This window comes from Oreochromis niloticus, linkage group LG6 (assembly GCF_001858045.2).
Source record: "Oreochromis niloticus isolate F11D_XX linkage group LG6, O_niloticus_UMD_NMBU, whole genome shotgun sequence".
Taxonomy (NCBI): domain Eukaryota; kingdom Metazoa; phylum Chordata; class Actinopteri; order Cichliformes; family Cichlidae; genus Oreochromis; species Oreochromis niloticus.
The window spans coordinates 7,261,003-7,277,979 of NC_031971.2; the positions used below are offsets into that span (position 1 = coordinate 7,261,003).

The 16,977-nt window shown below is 41.4% G+C and overlaps 1 protein-coding gene across 1 annotated transcript; it reads left to right on the plus strand.

Moving 5' to 3' along the window:
* Positions 1 to 1,471: 1,471 nt before the first annotated feature.
* stx10 (syntaxin 10) lies at positions 1,472 to 14,101 on the plus strand. Its single transcript, XM_013276846.3, has 9 exons — positions 1,472 to 1,612; positions 2,099 to 2,174; positions 3,413 to 3,506; positions 4,142 to 4,236; positions 6,369 to 6,431; positions 7,932 to 8,033; positions 9,770 to 9,876; positions 10,631 to 10,725; positions 11,349 to 14,101. The coding sequence occupies exons 1-9, from the start codon at positions 1,578 to 1,580 to the stop codon at positions 11,423 to 11,425; spliced, it is 744 nt and encodes a 247-aa protein (XP_013132300.1). The 5' UTR covers positions 1,472 to 1,577; the 3' UTR covers positions 11,426 to 14,101.
* The last annotated feature ends 2,876 nt before the right edge of the window (positions 14,102 to 16,977 follow it).

Here is a 16,977-nt window from a genome sequence, read left to right on the forward strand (position 1 = left end):
TTTATGATCCTCGGTGGAATATCTGCGTGTACATAGGCCCCCTGTCTACAACCACTCCTGTGTTCCAGTGACACATTGTTTTAGCTAGTGGGAGGTCATCAAGTTAAAAGGCATACTGATAATCAGAAAACCCCCTTTTCCAACTATGTAAGCATGACTAAAAAATGTTGCTGATTAAAGATACAATTACTTGTATCTTTAAGCTTCGACGTTTGTGCAATTGATCGCAGTCGCAAAATGGACAATAAGAAGAGACCTTTCTTCTGACCTTTCAGAATCAAATCAAATCTTCAAAACAAAGTAATTAAGTCTATTCCACAAGGGGGGAAAGATTTCATACTACAGTTTCATCTAGACAAGAGCAGGACGCCTCACTGGTCCTTATTAAATGACACCCAGAAGAGCCAGAGTTCAGTGTTTTTTAAAAAGGAGTAGTACACCATGTTTCCCAAACACAGGAAGAAAGAAAACGCACTTTTTAAATTAAAAATACTCTGGTGAGTTTTGAAAGCTCCTCACACCCTCCACTGATGATGTTTCAGACACTTGACTGGGCAAATTTACTCCTCGTTTGATCAGCTTGGCAGTTTTCAGCTGTAGTAAAATAAGATTTTAGTCTTTTAAATAAGAACTCGTGATGACTGTGACATACACTGTCACAGTCACCATGAGTTCAACAAGGTGTTGCAAACATTCCTCACAGATTTCGGTCCGTATCAACACGATAGCATCACACAGTTTGTCAGATTTGCAGATTTGTCATTGGCAAGCCGACAATGATGGGAATCAGCCGTTCCGCCACATTCCAAACATGCTCCATTGGACTGAAAGAACCTGGAACAGAAGACGGGACATTTATAGCTATAGCTGTGAATTTTCTCAGGACAGGATGGGAGGAATTGGGGGGGGGGGCAGGATGACGACAGGAAGGAAGGAAGGAGCTGGGCAGGACAGGGTGGGCTTGAGAAAAGACAAATGGGTGGGACAGGACGGAGGCATGCAAACACGGCTGTGGAGGATTTGCTGAGCATGCTTTTTTTTCTCTCCCCTAGCAACACCCTGCTATTATCCTTTTTTTTCTTTTACCATTTTCATGGATCGTCTCAAATTAATTTCTAATAGGACCTCCATAGTGTCCAATGACACATCAGCCTAGGTCAGATTTCCACACTGAGGTTGGCGAAAGCACTTTCCATGAAACTGTTGTCATCATCAGATGGACTTTGACCCTGTTGCTCACAGAATTTTCCATTACCTTTTCCAAATCTGCAGTACAGTCCGCATGGTCTGCACTTTAAACTTGAATCAATCAAATAATATATACTATGTCCAGCTCCCATACCTGTTTTATCTGCCTCTTTGTTTATAACTGTTTTATTCTTGTCCTTTGTGTTTATGCTTGTGACGAAGTCCCAACAAATAGTGGCTCGGACAGCGCCTGCATAGCTGTTACTGGGCTGAGTTATATAACTACCATACCACCCCCAACTCTCCACCTCCCCTCCCTCTCTTTTTTTTACGTCTGTGCGCTACCAGTGACGTGCGCATGCGCTAGGTGTGAAGAGGAAGGAAACAACATGTCGATAGAAGATCCATTTTTCGTTGTGAAGGGGTGAGAAATTAAAACTAAATGAAACGTGAAAGCTCGCGTTGTTATAAACTAACTACAGCTTTTAGCGCGTTGAGTGTTAGTTACGCGGGGGTGTTGCTATTTTCCCCTCAAAGCAAAGTTATATCAAAGAAGTTAGCTCAGCGGCTAGCTCTAGCTAGTTAGCATTACTGCTACTGTAGCAGCTGCGCAGAGGGGCTCAGTGAGTTTGTTTTTTTTAATCACAGCACTCACTGAAATCCGTTTCTACCCACACCCCACTTGGCTGCCAGTGAAAACACCGGGCCAGCTGTGAGACTGTGGTCAGGCACTTTAAAGTCGTTACGAAGTTAGGAAGCATGGGAACTGGGGTTTGTTTTGGTTAACCGAGGGGCGTAGCTGCAGTGCTCAGTTCGGAAAACACCCCTGTACTTTAAATGATTAAAGGGCGAAGTCAACTGGCTATGATTTTCCGCGCTGATAATGTTCCTGTTGTGTGTTTTTGTTCAGGGAGGTGCAGAAGGCCCTGTCTCGAGCTCGGGGCCTGTTTGATAGATGGGAGGAGCTGTTGCAGGAGGGGACACAGGTGAGCCTCATGGGCTGACTCACGTGGTGCAAACATGCTGCCAGGATGGTACACAACTTATCAGGGTCATCAGGTGTTCATTATAGTTTTAAATATTGTAATTGGAAATAATCCCGCTATTTGGGAGTTATCGTTGCATCACTGCCGTTTGTGTGTGGTTTATTTGCTTGCAGTGTTTTTAATAGAATGTGTATATTGTCCAAAGTTTTGCAGGGCCTTAAGGTCTCTTGAACACTAATTATTTCATAGGAATTAAGGGGAACTGGTATCCACATGTCCATTTTTTTTTCCTTTTGGGTTTTTTTTTTCTAGAATTCTGGTCTCATTGGGATCCTGATGCTCATCCAGTACCCATAGGTGGGCAGGCAGGGAGGCATTCAGTTTTTATGAAGTGTAGACCTTAAGGGCCATTTGAATAGCTATAGCTGTATCCCCTAAAAATCAAACAGCTTTGTGTTTTATCTGAAGCAATTCACCATCCTCATTATTACTCATTCTTATTGATTTGACTATAAAAATGTTTCTTCTGTTTTTTGTTTTTTAAAGTTCTCTCAAAGTAGAATTTTTTTGTGTTTTTTAGCATTTCAAATGTAATTTTAACTAGAATCTGCAGACACTACAACAGTCGTCCTCAAACTGTTTGTGCACAAGGCAGACTGAACAACAAGACAAAAGTTCAACCACAGTATTTCTGTTTTACCTTAAGCTACACTACTATATTACTATACATCCATCCCGGTTATATAAGACACTTTAACCCAATCAAACAAATATACCTGGTGACTAAGCGTTAGATCCTGTGCTCTTTAAAAGTAGGCAAAGCATCTCTTTGGAGGATATTCCAAGTTCCTGTTTAGCTTGTTTGACACTGTGTAAGCATTAGTTAAGTCGCCTCAGCAAATGAAACACTGTAGTAATATAGTAAATATAAATGCTATTCATTAATTTTTATGCAATTATAGTGAAAATGTTTGGTTGACAATAAATATAAAGCTATACCTGGAGTGGGCACACCATTTGGGAACCACTGGGATTAAAAAAAAAGAAGTCACCAGCCACAGTTATAAGAAGACTGGATATTATCCAAATTGCAAAACATCTGAAATAAAATGTTTTTTGTGGATGTCTCTAATATTTATAATCAATGCATTTTTTTTTTTTGATGTACTGCCTCAGGCAGTGGATGTAATTAAAAAGTATTTGCAGTTGGTTTTTGAGTTTCCATCTGTTTGTTTCAGGTGAGTCGAGATGAACTAGACTGGAGTGCCAACGAACTGAGAAACTGTCTGAGGGCCATAGACTGGGACCTAGAGGACCTCAGTGAAACCATCAGTATCCTTGAAGCATGAACAAATCACTTCCCCTTGCCCCACAATGCCACTGTCATCACATGATGAGCAGTATTTTTAAAACAAACAGACTCTTTGTGCCACACTCTCACGCTGTCTTCCTGTTTTCTTCCTATTTAATCAGATTGAGCTCCTAAACTGGAACCATTTTAGTTACATAATTTACCATAGAAGTATTTAAAAGTCCCTGTCAGCACTTAGGAACATATCATAAAACATTGCTGATAGAAAAGGAGAGAAGGCAAGCTTTTATTAAATGCCTGAACTTCTTGTGGGGTTTTTTGTCATCACTGCTTGAGACGGATTAATAAGTGTGGTATGAATCCTGAGAGTCGAGGTTGTCAGAATACCTGAAATTTAATGCAATACCTGGTCAACACCATAACACAGGTCCTTCTAGAAGCAGGTGTAATTGCACAGCAGTCATACCAATACTGTCTCTAGATAGTGGTCACCTGAACGTTCTGCATGTATGAATCAGCCGTCACATCTGATTTTGGTGCTATCTTTGCATTTGTGAAAATCTCCACAAGGTTTCCGTTAAGTTCCATGTATCACTTTTGTAAGAGGTGTAGCATTAACTGAGCCATTTTGTTGGTGGGTCCTTGACTGGTTCAGGCATCGTGGAGTCAAATCCAGGGAAGTTCAGACTGGGTGATAATGAACTTCAGGAGAGGAAAGATTTTGTGGAACGAACCAGGAAGTCTGTCCAGGTAACTTCAACCTGAATTCATTTTTTTCCTGTTTCCACACTCTTATATATTCAGACATCAAGTCCTGTGGTCTTTGTTTGTTGTTTTTTGTTGTGTGCTCAATAAACATTTGTGAATGACATGAATAAAACATTGCAGATGACAAATTGTAGATGAAACAACATAGTTGTCGTCTTCTTAATTTATAGCAGAGCTATTTGATACGGTTGCTTTAGGCCTCAAATGTGTACCTGATAAAGTGATATCTGCTTAAATATGATAATCTGGAGTTTTGTCAAAAATCACTCTGTATTTACCCTTGAATACAAAACACTTAGTATCCAACATTTTACACTGCTCATAAAAATGAAAGGAACACTTTAATCAGAGTACAGCATCAAGACAGTTAAACTTGTGGGGTATTGATCTGGTCAGTTAAGTAGCAGAGGGGATTGTTAAACAGCAGTTGCATTAGAGGGGCAACAATGAGACAACCCCCAAAACAGGAATGGTATCACAGGTGGAGGACACTGAGATTTTTTTAAGCAGTTTTACATTTGGCTACAGTCAGTGTCATTATGTATGAGGTGAGCCTGGACACTGCAGAGGTTGCACAGGTAGTCCAGCTACATCAATATGAGCCATTGCCAGACGTTCTGCTGTCTCCCAGCACAGTTTCACTGATTGGCATTTGCCGTAAAAGACCAGAACTGTTAACTCCACCACTGGCACCCTGTGCGTTTCACCCTGAGTACATGTGAAAGAGTCTGGAGAAGCCAAGGAGAACGTTACACTGCCTGTAACGTCGTTCCACATGATCGGTTTGCTGGTGGGTTAGTGATGGTTTGTCAGAACGTCTTTGAATTCAGCCTTTTGTAGGTTGATCATTTTCATTTCCATCAAACGATGGGGCGTCCTTTCGTTCCAAACATGATACCCAGTATCAGTATAAACCCACATCCAGCAAGATTTTTCTTTTTCTCGTTGGGATCTGATGTGTTTTAAGTGTTCCTTTAATTTTTTTGAGCAATGTACTTTACTGTCCAAATTTACAAAAACAGTTCTCGAGTATATAGTGAGAAAAGGTGGACGTCAACTGTCTCTGATTATTACAAATAAGTAAATGTTTGTAATCTCAGTGTATTGTTCACTCTTGCCTAAACATAAAGCCCTCATCTAAATGAAAATGAGAAGCTAGATTTACCAGTATTTTCTTTGCTTTGATGACTCATAAGTTGTGCTCTAATCTTCTGCATCATATTTACACACAAACACAGTATGACTAACAAACACTTATTATTTTGACCACACTGAGTAATCATTCACAGTGGGGGTTTTCCAAAAACTGCTTGGCGTCAGGTGATCTAGACCTTATCTCATAAATGGTTCAAAAGTCGTAGTACTCCCAGATCCATCAGAAGCATTTTTCAAATGAATATGTTTCATCTAGTATTATAATAATAATAAAAAACAAGCTATTAACTTCTTATTTGATTTTAATTAACAAGCTTTAGCACTACGCTGAGGGTATAATGTTTTATTTTGAAATCGGTTTCCAGTAGCTACAAGTGTTCTTGATGGAGCACAGACAGCTGCTTCCCTGGAAGGCCTCCGCTGTGTCTTTGCAGCTCCAGTGTTACCAATAAAGTAGAGGCAAAGTCAAACATTAGTCAAAGCAGCAGCTCCCAAAGCTGAGCCACACTTATTTATTCATTTTCCCTGTTTCTGTTGTAACCACATATACAGTTTATTTCTACCTGTCGACATATTTAACCGCGCTGCAGCTGTTGAGCTCCTGACTTTTAATGAATTTAAATCGGTGTCCAAGCTGTAGGCACAATGGAAAACATGAGTCAGTTTTTAACACGACTTAACGGCAAAGGTGGCATTCTTAAAATAGGCCTGGAGAACTGAGTCACCGGAGCCAAACAGAAGAGCTCCGCTGTGAAGGAACAAAAGACTTTCTGACATTTCGATTTGCCTGACAGCGATTCTGGCGCAGCACAGAAAATCTCATTAATGAACATGTCTGCACTGAGGCAGCCTTTAAAAGGATTTTTCTGCTGCTATTGGGACAAATTGTGAAATGAGAGGTGAAATTATTTGTGTTTTGCTTTTTGTGTGTGTGTGTGTGTGTGTGTGTGTGTGTGTAGGAGATGAAGGATCAGTTGTCCAGCCCTTCTGCTGTGGCTCAGGCAGAGAAGAAGAACAGACAGGTTGGTGGAGATTTAAACACAAAACAAAACACACACATATTGTGTACACATAACATATATATATATATATATATATATATATCTACACTACTTGGTAAAATGCAATTTGAGGTACAGGGTCTGAATTGTGGAACTCCAAATTAGCGTACTTCTACATCTACACCATCTGTTTTCACCTGTCGTGCAACAGGACCAGGTAAAAATCTGGTCTTGTAATCTGAGCTACACTTCCCTAGAAATATGACTAAGCTATTGTGATTGTCTGAATCCTACATTGCATTTCTGTTTACTTTCTCAGATCAGCGTTTTACCCCTCAGCCGTAAAAGGCTGATGGGGTATTGTCACCCTGCTGGGTGAGCAGGCGCTTGGCCCGAACTCCCAAGTTTGAGAATACAATAACTCGAGAACGCGGTGACGTAGGATTTTGAACTTCATGTCATAGGTGCAGCTACTAAAAATCTCAGATGAGTTTAAATCTCAGTGAAACTGGACCTCAAGGTCAAAGGTCAACTTTTCCAAAAACTCTTTCGAACACACAAAATAAATCGTGAAAAATGTCACCTAGGATTTTTAAATTGATTTCATAGGTGCATTTACCAAAGGTTTCCACGATTTGTCTTTTTGGTAATATAAGACTGAAGTTTCTTACACTGATGTGAGGCGTCTGCTCTCTCAGTGTGTAAAAATGTTTTTTAGTATGAAATTCCATTTTTGTGCTTCTTTCTTCTGGTCCTGCTGTTTTTTTCTTACTGTTTTTCTTTCTGCTCTATGAGTTTCTTAAACTTTGGGAAAAAAAATGTTTTAGATTCGTGAACAGGCACACACAGGAAACAAAATTTGCCAGTGTCCAAATATCACAAATGTGCTGGTTTTACATGTGTGCTAATTCTTTGAAGAAAGTACGAATGTTTCTATGAACCTGGCAGTAAATGAAGTCCATTGCTAACTTTGGCTGCTGGAGCTTCATATTTACTTTCAGTAACCTTGGAATGTGTTTTATGAGAGAGAGGACCTGACCCTTCACTTCAGTTTATTATGTTCTTTATGCTCATTCATTCAACACAAGTCGCACCTTACATAATTCACAAACGAGCCTCGCTGTAGTTCACATGGACACCGTTATCATAGAGGATTTCTTGTTTTTGTTCTTTTGATGATAAGGCGCGAGTTTTATTAATGGAGCACAATGCTACTGCAAAAGTTGCTCTACATTAGCCGAGAAATCCTTGCTTTTGTTGCAACTTTAAAACAACACATTTCAAAGAGCCGTTTGTTGTTGTCCCTATTCAGGATTTTTTTGGTCTTTGCTTCGTAAAGCGCTGACAGACAGATCAGTTTCCATCTGCCACAGAAAAGAAATAACTGCACCATCTTATGTTTTGAAAAACTGTCAAACTCCTATTGTTCCAACAATAATTCTCCTCTGGAAACTCCTACAGCACACAGACACACAAACATACACGTACACTCCCAATTTTCTCGTTTCTGTGTTTGTCCAGGCTTTGCTGACTTCGTCGGGCCAGGACAGGTCAACAGGACTGGAGGCTCATCTGGTGTCTGCAAACTCCAGATACATCCAGGAGCAGCAGGAGCAACAGCAGGTCAGAGACCAGCTGAAACTGAACAGATGTAGGGCCAAAAAAAAGGAAAGCAAAAGCCTCAGCAATGGGAAACATGAGAATAAAAAGGGGAAGGGACTAAAGGAGATATTGTTGTGTGACAAATGATTACATGTAAAACAAGGATTCATAAAAAGTCCCGTCAGAATATTTTGTTTGTTTGTCATGTGATAGATGACAGGAAAGCTTTAATCAATCACATAGAAGGAGTGAAAAATAAGCTCGTCAGTGAAGGATTGCTGCTGCAGTGTAGCAGTGAGGTAGAGGAGACGTACTGCAAAGTATCACACTGTGAGTGAAGTGAAAGAGAGTATGAGCTGTGGGTTTCCACTTCCTGCGGTGTGCGCTGATATTGGTGATGAAAGTGTGTGATCACACATCCTGTGTCAAGTTGTGGTATTCAGTAAGAAATAGTGTTTGTTCATGTCTTTTTTAATTAAAGATAAGTTTGACCTTTGTGTTTCATTACCTCAGCGAGGATGTGGTCTCCTCTGCGTTGACATAACTGCGGGGGGTTTGTAGCAGTGTATGATTTGGTTCAGTGATATGATGACATGGTTTAGTGGCACGTTTTTTTTCTTTAAACTGTTAGTGTAGAGATTCTGAAAACAAGTACCCTCGATAAAAACTGTTCACTGAGACACAAAAAACGTGTTTTTTTGTGAAAGGCCAGATTTACTAAGCAGGGAAATAGAATTTCAATAATTCACAATACTGTACTGTAATTCTGTACCAAGAGGCGGTCTGAAGTGATGAGTGACTGAGGCTGAACCAGTGTGTGTGTGTGTGTCGGTTTTAAGCTGGTATTTCTGTCTGGAAGCAGCATGACATCCAGACCTAAGAGAGGCAGCGGAAAAGAATCAGTGAGTTCTGACACAAGAGTGAATCTTGTCGGGGGCGCTGCGTCTTGGAGGTTGGGGCAGTTGTTCTCTCAATGAATCCTGAGAGCTCATATGTCCAAAGACATTTAAATTAATTTAAATGTGATATAGAACAGAAAATGCAATACATGAAAGAAAAAAATAGTGATGATTTTGATGTTTCAGAGCTCTGTGTTCTCGCTGCGGGTGGAAAACGTGCAAATGGAGGTTCTTTGGTTCTCTCTGCGATTTTCATTCCTCAGAAATGTGATTTAAAACACAGCAAACTGCTCGCTGACTATAAAAAGTAACTAAACTTTACCGGGAACACATTCATGGCCTGTATGTCTTTTATTGCGTAGCTCTTCTCAGAGCTAAGCTGTAAACACGTTTGGGGTGAGGACTCTGTGAGCTAGAGGACAGAGCCTAAGCTTTAGTTTTGTGCTCAGAGCTGGTCATGATTGTGCAGTTACTCAAAGAAGATCTTCCCCTTCCTACTCAAACCAACTACCACAGTCATATCAGCTGCAAGTGAGTTAAAACGGGGGTTTTTTGACATGAAAGAATTTCAGACTTTGCCTATGACATTACATGTGTTTGGGATGAAGAAGTTTGTGTAGTATTTGTGTATAATATTATAGTATATTTATGATGTGGGTATGTGTCTCACTGTGTCCCCACAAGTATGGGCATCTACATCTAAGGGTGAAGATTTTTAGGCTAGGATTAGGCTAGGGTTAGGTGAAGGATTATGGAAAATCTTCAGTAAAGAGATGTAAGGCTGTCCTTTGAAGTGATGGGTGCGTGTATGTGTGTGTGTGTGTGTGTGTGTGTGTGTGTGTGTGTGTGTGTGTGTAGTTGATCATGCAGGAGCAGGATGAGCAGCTGGAGTTGGTGTCGGGCAGTATCAGAGTCCTCAAAGACATGTCTGGACGGATCGGAGACGAGCTCGATGAGCAGGCCGTGTGAGTACACATGCACACCTTTGAGAGCTTTTCCTCAGGTGACTGAAAAAACACAATAACACATAAAGGTGTGTCCCAGTCATCATTTTCTCTTCTTGTTAGGGTTTGGTAAAGATGCCTTTAAAAAAATGTCACATGTGTGACCACTTAGTTAGGACTGAATGCTGAACGCATTCGTAGCCCCACAGCATTTACATCCATGTTAAGCAGCACTTCAGGATTGTGGGTTTTGAAAAACAAGGTCTTCATGGGTGCTTGCAGTCACATAGGGCTTTTCCCCCCCACACCTGACAGTCTAAACCAGGTTCAGGTTTTTGTTTGATGTACTCGATCTAAATCCTGACAGGATTACAGGCTGGGGTGTGTCCAACATCACCGAAAAGCACCTCTTCCACTAAACCTTTTACAGCTTTGTCCGTTTATATAATAATGTCCTATCACAGATGTCCTATCAAAAGCCTGCTGTAACTTCCTGTAATTAATCCAAATGTTTAAAACAAATCGCCAAAATTTGTTGAAACTACAAATGACTGAAGCCGCAGTCCCGTTTGATCAAGACCAAGGTCAAATCTTTTGGTCCATCCACCGTTAAGCTTTCACAAAAGCCTGTTGTTTTGCTTCAAATTAAGGTTATATGACTTTCAATCACTCTTATAATCTGCTCCACATCCCTGCAACAGCCAGGCCTTTGTGAGGTCACAATGTGCAGACGCTGATGTTAAAGTTCTCGCGGTATCGCTCGTTTTGTTTTTAGGATGTTGGGGGATTTTGGAGACGAGATGGACCAGACATCGTCCCGCATGGACTCTGTGCTGAAGAAGCTGGAGAAAGTGTCTCACATGACCAGCAGTGAGTTTACACACAAGCAGTTATATTTTCTACATTCACAGAAAATTTACCTTCAATTAATTTAGTTAAAGTGACACTGCCTGATTTATGAATTAAATCAGTCAGTGTGGGCTGTGAGAAGTGCAGTTTGACTGTGAGTCTGAAACATTGCTCTCAAAGTTTAGCCTGTGTGCCAGTTCCAGTTTCTGCACTGCTGTTTAGCTTATTTAGCCATACATGAAGACCAGAGGAGCGTTTCTCATTCATTTCATCTCCCCTGTTCTGTCTGTTGTAGCAGACTAAACTGTGAGGAACACAACTTGTGTCAAAAAGAGTGACAGCAACCACAGCAGTGTTTTTAAAAACAGAAATGAAATGAAGAAACAGGAAGGGGAAACACTAAAAGGCCAAAACATTTCCTGTGTGACCCTCAGTCATATGCTGGGTACTTGAATCGGCTCTCAATCATCAGTCGTAGTCCAATCAGACACAGAGCTAGTTGGAAAAAGAAAATAAGCCTAACACTAAACTGAGTTTCTTCCAAAAAAGAGCGGTGCGTTTACTGTAATAGTTTATGTTGCCTAAATATCATTTTAAGCTCTGTGACACTGTAGCGCAATGATGTCCTGTGCTGTGTCCGTCAGGTCGGAGACAGTGGTGTGCCATCGGTGTCCTGGTCGCCATCCTGATCGTGGTCCTCATCCTCTTCTTCGCACTCTGACATAAACAGTCTATGACCTCTCGACCCCGTTCACAGACTCCTCCCTGTCTGGATGGCTGGATGGTTACAGAGCCCCTCCCATCACTCCCTTTCTTCGTGCTGAGGGGAAGCTGGTGATCTGCAGGCTATAGCGAGGATGGATCCTCCACTTCAGCCATTCTAGTGGGGAGGGCGCTGCTGGTCTCTCAGCAGCACAGTTTAGCACGGGGGAGGGGGGGAACCCTGGTGGAATTATGTCTTTTATTTTGATGCATTTTGGTTATTATTGGAGTTAAAGGTACTCGGGGAGGACTGCTCCTGTTGGGTTAAAATCACAAATCTGCAAAAGTTAGCTTCATTTTAAGCCAACAGCAGTAGCATGGGGGAGGATTTTCAGTGTTGCCTTAAATCTATTTTTATACCATGTTGAAATGTGCAGTTTGTTTGTGTGCCTAGATGTAAATCATGCTGGGAACTTAGTCCTTACTAGCAGTAATCAGCATCGGGCAGGTGTGCAGGTTTTCCCTCCACTCCAACACAACAGCAGCTCACTCCACTGATGAAGAGTTTAGTAAAAACTGCTGCTGAGCTGTGTGTGTGTGTGGGGGGGGGGGGGGGGGGGGGGGGGGGATCTTATGGATCCTGGTTTTGCCTGTCAGATTCATTCCGAGTCTCTTTTACTCAGCAGAGATAAATGATTCATTTCCTGCTCTGATAGTGATCTGCCTCAGAGAGGCAAAGGCCACCTTCCTTCGCACCCCCGCAGACATTTGAGCACACGATTGGCTAAGGCTTTGTTACCCTCACTGGGTGAAGAGAGACAACCTTGGCTTCAAGCGAATGGCTCTGCCTCTCTTTTTTTTTTTATTGAAAAGCTTCAGCTAATGAGCAGAGGAATAGTTGCTGGGCAGGATGTCCCCACACAAAGCCTAGATTTAGGCTTAGAGCTCCCTCTGCTGGAGCCTGCGGCTCATTTTTAGTCATTTGTGTCACGTCAGGCAGCAGTACCCCCACACTGAGGTGTGTTGCAGCGCTGTGTAAATGCTTTGACTTGCTTTTTGTGTGTAAATGGAAATTATTCTTGTACAAAGCCTCTGATTTTTAATCCAGATATGGGTGATCCAGATATCTTCACTCAAGCTTTAATCACCCAGTTACAGAGAAAATGAACTCCTTGTTTTGTAGGTTAGAGGTCAGGTGCCTTTGCCTGTTGCAGGAGTGGGTAAGGCTGAAAGTACCTTTACTGCCAGAGCTTTGTGTAAGTTAATGTGAGCTCTTGTCCCAGCTTCAGAAGGGCAAGTAGCTCAAAAACCGGGAAACGTGTCAGTCTGAAACAACACGGGGGCGAATGAATGTAAAGGCACAAGAAGGGCTTTGAACAGAGAGCTTCCTTTTACTGTTTCAGTTAAACCTGGGAATTGTTTTTACATGATTATAATGTAACGGCACATCAGACACGTGCTTGACAAGTTTCATGTAGTGATGGTGCTGAATTGATTGCAAAGCTGATTGTGCAATTACAGGACTCAGTGTGTTGGTCATTGTTAACTAATCTGATCTGAGCAAACTGAAGTATTACATGATCACTCCCACCGATCCTGGGTTTTAAAGCTGGGTTAGGTGATATCGTTTTGGTTCATTACTCCAAAATACAGCGTATTATAACTTGCAGGTAGTCAGAGAAGAGACTGGACCCGTGCACATCCTGTAGTTGAATTTTGTGCCATTGGGACACACAGGGGTAGAGAAGTGAGTAAAGGGACACGAGGAATGAAATAGTCTGTGTTGGAAGTGGAACATGGTGGACTTCTGTGAGATTACTGGATTTAAGCAGTGGACACTGACCTAGAAGAACAGGGTGTGAGTCCTGTGCGAAGCCACAACTCAATGTTGTCTTGTTTTTAACCCAAATGAAGCGCACATACCTCTGCGCCTCTGGTGGGAGGGGCTGCTGCCCAATTCAGCTTTAACGGTACTAGCAGTAGATTATTTCAGATTATAATAACTGCAGTTAACATCAGTGCTGAACTCCGTCTAGCACACATTTACACTAATCAGCCACAATATTAAGACCCCCTCCCTAATATCACATAGACCCCCTTGTGCTGTCAAATCAGCTGTGACTCATCATGCCATGGACACTGGGAGTCTGGGGGATCAGGATCTGGGGAGATTGGGCTCTAAGTCACCCTTTGTGCCGTCAGAGTATCAAAAGGTGGATGGCACGAGTTAAAATATCAGCCACACGAGCAGCGTGGCTAAAGGTTTAAACACGATTACGTGAGTGGTTTTTACTAACCTTTGGTTCAAAACTGCTATTGAAAGTAAATATTCAAAGTGCCAATGGTCACATTTGTATTTATTCTGTATGAATGACCAGCTATTACAACAAGTATGTTTTGGGTTTTTGGATGTAAATGTGTAAAATACAGTACTGGTAGCCATCGTGTCCTCTTTTTCACACATGATGTTTGAGTATGTCATTGTGTTTTTACTGCCTGTGCTAAAAAGAAAAAAGGACAACATTGGTGACAAAGTGTAAACTTTCCTGTCATATACACTATATAGAAGAACAAGTGAAGGGAAAAAACAAACTGCATAAAGTGAATCACACAATTGTTCTGTTACTGGCATCCAGAGATTTTTTTTAAATTGCTGATTGTGGTTTTAAGTTTCATTAAACTTGAAATGACCGAATAACATCCTGAGTGTTTATCTTCTTTGAGACGCTGGCTTCCCTCTTGTGATTTGTTCCTCTGATAAAAGCTTTCACCGGATTGCAGATGTTTGAGTTTTAATTGAGAAGCACTCTGCAAAATGGAAACATCCCTGCGTGTTATTCTGAGAGCCGCACAGCCATCATTATGTAAAATTACATTTACTTTAACTGCGAGGAGCGCGCTGCTACTCCCTGGAGGCTCTATGAACTGTACACATCTCTTAAAATAACCAGACGGCAGTCTGGAGACCGACAGGTTCGCGCGTGTTTCAGACGTCCTGTGAAACTGGGAGAGGAGCTGATGGGTTTTATTAAAGTCAAGCCGAAGCTGCTCAAACTGTGAGCACATTTTCCTGTGACAAATGGTAAGCCACCTTTCAGGATGGTGTTATTTATCAATTGGGAGAGCTTACATTAAAAAAAAAAAAAAATACAGGAAATGGGACACTTCAATGTTAGGGAGAAAAATATTAATTGTGCCTTTTCTTTCCACTGTATGAAGTGCATCTCCAGATGCTTTTCCACCAGCCTGCAATATTAAACATACAATAAATAGCATTTGCTCTTTATCATTGTATTTCCATGACATGAGTAATAAAAAGCATTGCCCCTCATGTTTGTGTATTTGGGAGGGTGCAACTGCTTACCTGTGCACACAAAGGCCTCCTCCCACTTCAGATGCATCCTGGGGACTCGGCGGTTGCTGCTGCTTGTTTAAGATTGTTTATTTGAATTCATGTTTATTTCCAGATATTTTCAAAAGGCAGCCGTGGAGCCTAAACTTGGCTAAGAAATAAGGGGGGAAAGCACTATGTTCATAAAATGTGTGCAAACAACTGAATTTTGTTAGAGAATAAGGTGTGGAGCATGTCTGTGGCGTAATGAGTTCAGTTTAATTGTTTATTTAAGAGGTGTGGTAATAAAGTTGACCCCTTGGACTGCGTTCAAACCTCCACCCCGCAACTTGAATTTCATTTTCAGATGAGTACAGCGAAGGCCAGAAAACTTATGTCTGTTCAGTGTGCTCCATGCCTGCTCAACTCGATGCAGCTGAAGCGATTTGCATCGACTCTTCCCCTTCAGAGGCCTCACAGTGTTACAGAACACCTCTGTGACAGTTTTAATTTAGCCACTGCACAACTGTGTGGACCTGCTGAGGGATAGAACAGCTGTGAAGGCTGTGTTCTCTGAAGAAAGAAGTGGTTTGCACATCTGTGGACGCACATCACACATTCACTCACAGGTTTTTTTCCTCCTCACTCAGTTGACCACAGGGGGGCAGCATAGCCAGTCACATGATTGTGTTTGTTTTATTCGTCTGCTGCTTAAAAGTCCAGGGTGAAACTGACTTTGTTTTTACATCTGTATCTTATTACTGTTGCTGTTAGCATGCCCAGATTAGCATTTAGTTCAAAACTATCACTTTTACAGATGCACTCTATGCTAAGAGTCTCTCCCAAAGCCCAGTACTCACATCATATTACTAACAAATAAGTATTTACTTGATGGAGCATATTTCTGTTAGTTAACTACCTGAGACTGCAAGCTTCTGCTTTTATTTCTTATTTCTAACCAAATGTCACTCTTGAGCTGAATGCAGAATTCTGTCTGCAGTTCCTCTCGTGACCACTTGAGGCTCCCCAGTGACGCCCATTATTAAATTAAAATTTACATCCTGGTACATAAAAAGGTTTTACTTTCTAAAGCTAATTTCAAACCTCATATTATGAATAAAAGATGAGGGTTTTATTTGTATATAACTCACCTGTTTGGATTTTATTAAGGCAGAAAGTAAATGGTACCTGTGATGGACAGGTAAGCTACTACAGGCAGCTCAGGCTGCTAGCTGCCAGCCTCACCTCTGCTATTTAAAGCCACCAACTGAAGCTCTTGACCATTTTTGTAGGAGTCCTTGAAAAGAAGTCTGTGCTTCACTTTAGGTTATTGAGGTTTTATTATTTTAGCAGTCTCTTACTTGTGTTTGAAATCCAGAACTGTTTGGATTAGCTGATAACTTGGCACTCCACCCAAATCATGCCCTGCTTTATCTGTTTTACTCTAAATAAGTAATAATTTACCAAATAAACATACTGTAATGAGTAGGACTTTAAGCTAGAAATTGAGACCATCAACTCACCACAATAATGTTTACTGAGGGTTGAGAATTGAGGTTTCTCATGTGATGGCATGCGCACATTGCTCAAGAGTTGGCCACCATATTGAATGTGATACAGCCACAGCTGTGTCAGGGAAATGTGTCTCTCCTGACTGGTTGGCCGTGGTTCCTGGAGGTTTTTAGCTGTTAGAAAGGAGGCCCTGCACAAAAAATTTCCAAGTCACTCCTTGGGTTCCTAGCTGATTGCATAGTTGCATGTAGTTTTTCATGTTTAACTACAAATACTGGTTAACTATTAGCCTAGCAGTAGTAAACAGTTAATTAGTAACAGTAAAAGTGAAAAATAAACCTTCTCCATTTACGATGCACATTTCAGTTTCACTGGCCGGTGTTTGCAGAAAAGTCCATCCCTTCCATACTATGACTGCAGCAATATGCTAGCAACCAAAGCATTCACAAGGAGGTTTTTGCCACCTGGTTGGGGGCATACACATTTTTCCTTAGCAGCTTTGGTTGCCATGTTGTCTGACCAGTCTGTATGCCTCTTTAGGAATCATTTTCCCAGCAGCTGCCATTAACGTCCACCAACCACTCACAACCAACTGGAGAATACAAATTTTTCCTTCACGACTGGCAGTGGCCAGGTGGTCATGGACTGGTCCATAACCCCTGCGTGACAGAAGCCTTATTCACTGGTAGGATCACTACCACCATCATTATCACACATCCAGAATGGCA